This window comes from Apis dorsata, unplaced genomic scaffold (assembly GCF_000469605.1).
Source record: "Apis dorsata unplaced genomic scaffold, Apis dorsata 1.3 scaffold_93, whole genome shotgun sequence".
In the NCBI taxonomy this organism is placed as follows: domain Eukaryota; kingdom Metazoa; phylum Arthropoda; class Insecta; order Hymenoptera; family Apidae; genus Apis; species Apis dorsata.
This window is the reverse complement of record NW_006263391.1, coordinates 287,722-294,021: the sequence shown is the minus strand read 5'-3', so window position 1 is coordinate 294,021 and position 6,300 is coordinate 287,722. Positions and strand designations below refer to the sequence as shown.

The following is a 6,300-nucleotide window of genomic DNA, read 5'->3' as shown; positions in this document are numbered from 1 at the left end:
CAGCAACCGAGCCACGAGGCCACCGCCTGCAGCCCGCCTACTGCATCCGGCCAACTGCATCGCGACAATTCGCCCGATCTGCAACAACAATCGAGCGCCGGTCAACACGTGCAGGGTGGCCAACAACAGCAGCAGCAGCAACAACAGGGCCAGCAACAGTCACAGCAGCAGCAACAACATCATCACGTGGACGATGGATCCGATCAGGACGACGTGGAGGACGATCAGATGATGGACGGGTCGCCTGGAATGATGGAGGAGGAGGAGGAGGACGAGGAGAACGGAGACCGTGTGATTTATCCGTGGATGAAGAAGATTCACGTAGCTGGTGTCGGTGAGTTAAAATTTTCAATGGCCCGTTCGTATATATATATATATATATATATATACGAACCACTCGAGGTGGTCGTGTTGGTCCAATTTAGACGTTTGATAGAGGAGACGTTTTTAGAGTAGTAATCGTGTCAATTTCAAAGTCGAGGATAATAGGAGGGAGAGGCTAATCGGTCTTCGTCCGACGGAACGAACGGTCATGCGTCGTTTTATTATTTGTATAACGTATCTTCATTTTCTACTTTTATAGTTAGTTAGTTAGGTTTTTTCGAAAAAGTTATTTTTGAAAAATTGTCTACTTTCTTTCTTCGCATCACGCGACGAGGAATTCGGAAGCGAATTTAACTAACTAAACTGTTGCAACGCAAGGTGATGGGTTACGGAAGAAGAGTGATGGGCCCCGATTTATCGTTGCACCTTTCCCTCTCGATCACCTGCGCGCGAGATTTTAGAAGCCTGTCCATTTACCGCTTATTCGGTCACGCCTGGTGTCGCTATTCTTCATCCCGTACCGCGCGTCAACTTGAGAAATAGCTAAGCGTTTAAGAACGACTCTGAACACGCGTTAGAAAAACGGACAAATCGACGGGAAGTTTGTCTTATATTGTCGAGGGGGAAGGGGATCGATTGGTGATCTGTCGATCGTAGATCGTACAACGCCGCTTCGATAATTCCCTTTCTCGTTTGCCACCTGATCCTTCGCAAGAAGGAAGAAGTTTTGTGTCGATTCATGGAAAATATTTTTTACTTCTTTCTTTTTTTGAACGCTAGAATATATCATATATTTTATTTTACGGAATTTGTTTGTGTTTTCGTTCGAACGATTAATGCGAATTACTTTTCAAAAAAAAGTCGTTTCGATTTTAAACTTTATTCCGTGAAATATATAACAAATAAATAATCGATATGGAATATTCATCGTTCCATTATAAATTTGCGTATTAACGACGAAGGCTGACTTCTTTTTTTCGAAAGGAAGGGAAAAGAAGAAAATAGTTGGTCGAAACGTATTATCCTGGGCGAACGGTTTTGCTCGATACAGAGAGAGGTTGGAAATAGTTTATTGGGAACGTTTCGATAAAAATGGCGTGAGTCGAGGGTTCCTGTCCGCGGGAGGCATTTCGCAGAGGGATTATGAACGTTCAAAGGGAATTTTTGCAACGTAATATCCCAGAGAATTGGGCTGCCTTTGCAGCCACGAATTTCTATTCCCGGTTTTGACCGGGGAAAGTGGCTGTTCATTCCAGCTTGCAACTATTTTCGCTTTTAGCTTCGTTCTATCCCGGATAGTATCGCCGCCGAATATCATAATTCATATTTCCAGGTATAACAAAAAAAAAAAAAAAGGTGGTATCGCCGATGAAAAAGAAACGTGCAGTAGGGCGTATATACGCGAAACGAGTTTTTAAACGCGTCCGTAACGAAACTTCTCTTTTCGCGTCTAAATTTCTTTGGAACGAAGGTGTACAAGTGTATGATATGATAATAATAAGAAGGAAAAGGTTTGAATAAGTTTTGAAGATATAAGATTTCGAAAAGATACTGCAATTCTTCAAGCCTTTTGATCTACAATATATGCTACAATAAACTGTGGATAAATGATTGAAATTGATTATATATCCGTTTAAAATGATATTTTTTGATATCTTTTTCTATCTTTATTCTACGAAAAAGTTCACTAAATTTAATAATCCTCACCGATTAATATTTTATTTCAATTTCAAAAAATTCCAATTAAAAATCTATTTTATCAACTTCATTTACTTGTAAAAAGGCTTGAAAATTGTAATATATATAAATCCAATCAATGGAAATACTTATTAAATTAAACTCAGTCCAAAAATATTAAAAATATAAAAAGAAACAAATACTTTCCTTGATATATCATACCATAACCTTTACTTCTTTCTCAATTCTATTTCAAAAAATCCTAAGATTTCCAACTTCCAAAATCTAAAAATCCTATCAATACTTTGTACAAAGGATTTGTACAAAGAAAATCATAAATTCAACTAATAAAAATATTTACACTTTTAAGTCCAATATTGAAGATATAAAAAGAAAGAATGCATACCATAACCTTTACTTCTTTCAACCAACAATAAAATTTCATTTCCAGAAAACTAAATTAATTCAATCATTTTGTTTCTACCTCAAAAAATGATAAGAGTTTATTTTCAAGTGAAAATCTATCCTATCTATCCAATAGAAATATATTATAAATTGAACCCAGTTCAATACTAAAGATATAAAAAGAAACAAATTCTTTTCTTAATATCAAGAGTTGTACAAATCCTCTTTCAATAAGGAAATTCAATAGAAATATTTATAAATTAAATATTAGTTTTGATATAAATAATATAAAAAATATAGTCTTGATAATATAGTTCTATTAAAAATATAAAAAGAAATAAATTCTTTCTTTGATATATATAATTTTTGCTTCTTTCAATCAACAATTTCATTCTTGATTCAGAAAATTGAACCAATTATACTTTATTTCTGTCTCAAAAAATTTCAAATAAAAATCTATCAATATTTACTTGTACAATTATATAAATCCAATAGAAATATTTACAAATTAAACTCAGTCCAATATTAAAAATATTAAAAAAGAAATTCTTTCTTGATATATTATATCATAATCTTTACTTCTTTCAACTAACAATGAAATTTCATTCCCAAAATTGAATTAATTATCATTTTTGTTTCTACCTCAAAAAATTATAAAACTTTCAAGTGAAAATCTATCCTATCTATACAATAGAAATATATTATAAATTAAACCCAGTCCAATATCAAAGATATAAAAAGAAACAATTTCTTGGTATATCATATGATAATCTTTCAACCAACAATGAAATTTCATTTCCAAAAATATTGAATCAATTATTATTTTATTTTTAAGATTCTCAAATGGGAATCTATCCTATCTATCCAACAGAAATATTTATAAATTAAATCCAATATTAAAAATATAAAAAGAAAGAAATTCTTTCCTTGGTATATCATATGATAACCTTTACTCTTTTAACCAACAATGAAATTTCATTCCCAAAAAAATTAAACCAATTATTATTATATTTCTACTCTCAAAATTTCCAAGACTCTCAAATGAGAATCTATCCAACAGAAATATTTATAAATCCAATATTAAAAATATAAAAAGAAAGAAATTTTTTCCTTGGTATATCACATGATAACCTTTATTCTTTCAATCAACAATGAAATTTCATTCTCAAAAAAACTGAGTCAATTATTACTATCATTTCTACTCTCAAAATTTCCAAGGCTCTCAAATGAGAATCTATCCAACAGAAATATTTATAAATTAAATCTAATATTAAAAATATAAAAAGAAAGAAATTCTTTCCTTGATATATTACGCCATAACGTTTACCTCTTTCAACCAACAATGAAATCTCATTCCCAGAAAAGAATCTTCCCCCTTCTTCGACGAGCTCTTCGAGACGAATCTACTCTACGAAGAGGTCGTGTCATTTTTATCGTCAGCAGTATCATTTTCGCGCGCAACACGATCCTCGTTCGAGTTCGACGTCCAGCAAAGTCTGGTATGCGCGTCCGTCGGCCTGTCGAGCCGGACTGCAATCTCTCTCCCTTCTGAACCGCTGTTACGAGGGACCGTCGGTCAGCCTCGGAATGGAATGCGTCTGCACAGATTCTAAACCGTACTCGGTGCCGTGGTGCTTCCTCTATCGTGGCTTCGGACCACCAAGAAACGCTTCTAGGCATCCGAGGATTGACGTTTGTCCGTGATACGGGCAATGGATCGATGCACGAGCGCCATCACCTTCGTTTCGTCTCGAGTCGACAAGAGATGCGATGGTACGCTTTGATATCGTGGATCACGTGGTCGTAATGGAAACGGTGGAAATGGTTAATCGTTGGTGAGAAGGTTAGGATGAAAATTAATAATTGAATTTGGGAAAAAAGGAAAATCGTGGTGCGGAACAGAGAGAGATCTTAAATATTGGATTAATGGGAAAAATTGAATTCTGAAATATGGATGAGAGAACGATACGATATTATTTCGTACGACACATCGTAAAGACTCGTGAGAGAAATGTAATTGTGTAAATATGTAATATGTGTAAATGAGAAAATGATGATAATAGTTTGACATATTGGATAAAGAAAATTGAATAATATCGCGGAGACGGTAAATGCAATTATAAATGCATTATATCCGTTGATCTAAAGATTTTACAACTAGATCTATCATTCGAAGATCCTTCGTGATTGATTTTATTATTTGCTTCCTCGTGTAAAAATATAATTAATTTCAAATGTTTAAAATTCTCGATATATCAATTATATCATTAGAATTTCCATTTCTCGTTATTTGAAGAGAAATAACGAAATAAATAAATATTAACCAGAGGAGTTGAAGAAATTTCAACTTTAATTATTACATTACTCGATTCGTCGCGTCGAATTTATTTATTTGCATCCACCATTTTTATTATTACGATCGCCTGCCAAGCAATTCAATCCAATTTCGACGATCATCTGGCGGCACGGCCTTGAAACAATCGGCCTCTGCCGATTGTGAAATCTAGAGCCGGTTGTTCCACGCGTCTCTTCGAAGAAACGTCGTTGCACGTGTCATATTTTTCTTTATCCATATACATATACATATACATATATATATATGTATGTCATATATTCTACAAAGTCGATCACGACAACGACGCAAGGCTTAAAATAATTACCGATTGCACGTCAGTCGAAGCACGAGTTTTTGGAATTTGTAACAAAATTTTCAACCAACGTCATAGATCAAAAACTTGCTTGGACATTTAACTAATCAATTACCTGTTAATTTTTCTACTCTGTATATGTATACATATATATATTTTTTTTTAATGGATAGGCTATTTTGGGATCAAATTTGAAAAAATTATACATTTTATTGCTCTTTCCACTTATACCTCCATTATTATCGTGCAAATCATTCGTTGAATTATTCTTGCCTTTGTTTATTCTTATATACGTGTTCCTGATAAATAGAAAAATATCGATTCTCGCATATTAAGTAAAAAAAAAAAAAAAAAAACTTCGCGATAGCATCGGCGTATAATTGCTTGTATAATTGCTCGGGTATTTGTGCTGTGCTACTTCGTAATAATAGACGAGGTCGAAGCCATTACTTGATATTTACTAAAAGTCGATGTCGTCTAAAAAAGAAAAAAAGAAAGAAAGAAAGAAAGAAAGAAAGAAAGAAAAACACCAATTTCGTTTATCATAAGCAATGGATTCTCTTTCTTTTTCTTTTTTTAAATAAGTTTAATTATACAACTTTCGGATCGAGGTGGTTTAATTTTTAGAAACGCTTGCGTCACGTCATCGTTTTCGTGACAACGTAGATGCAAAATTTTCGATTCCACGCTATCGTTTCACAGGAGAAACTTTTACTCCCTTTACGAAAAAAAAAAAAAAAAAAAAAAAAAAAAAAAAAAAAAAAAAGGAAAGAAATCGCAATTTTCTCGTCGAAAATAATTCAACTCCCCAATGAAAAAACCAGAGAGCCAGTCGAAATTAACATCGCCCCCGATCTCTGTTTCGATTATTTCAGCGAACGGCTCGTACCAGCCCGGGATGGAGCCCAAAAGGCAGAGGACCGCGTACACGAGGCACCAGATCCTCGAGCTCGAGAAGGAGTTCCATTACAATAGGTACCTGACGAGACGGCGACGTATCGAGATCGCTCACACCCTGGTCCTGTCCGAGCGGCAGATCAAGATCTGGTTCCAGAACCGTCGGATGAAGTGGAAGAAGGACAACAAGCTGCCCNACAGCCAGCAGAGCAGGAAGAACAACAACAATTCGCCTCCTTCGATGGCGGACGGGGGCATGGAATCGAACTCGTCTCAGCAGCAATTGGGCCTGGCGGACCCCTTGGTCCCCGACGTGCACGCCGCTCTTCCGCATACGAGCGTGGTCCAC

The 6,300-nt window shown here is 35.1% G+C and overlaps 1 protein-coding gene across 1 annotated transcript in view; it reads left to right on the top strand.

Moving 5' to 3' along the window:
* Positions 1-6,300, top strand: part of LOC102679532 (homeobox protein Hox-B4-like) — a 10,693-nt gene that overhangs the window by 1,721 nt on the left and 2,672 nt on the right. Inside the window, exons 2-3 of the mRNA XM_031508652.1 lie at positions 4-334; positions 5,930-6,294. Coding sequence (XP_031364512.1) covers positions 4-334; positions 5,930-6,294 — 696 coding nt within the window. The remainder of the gene's footprint in view (positions 1-3; positions 335-5,929; positions 6,295-6,300) is intronic.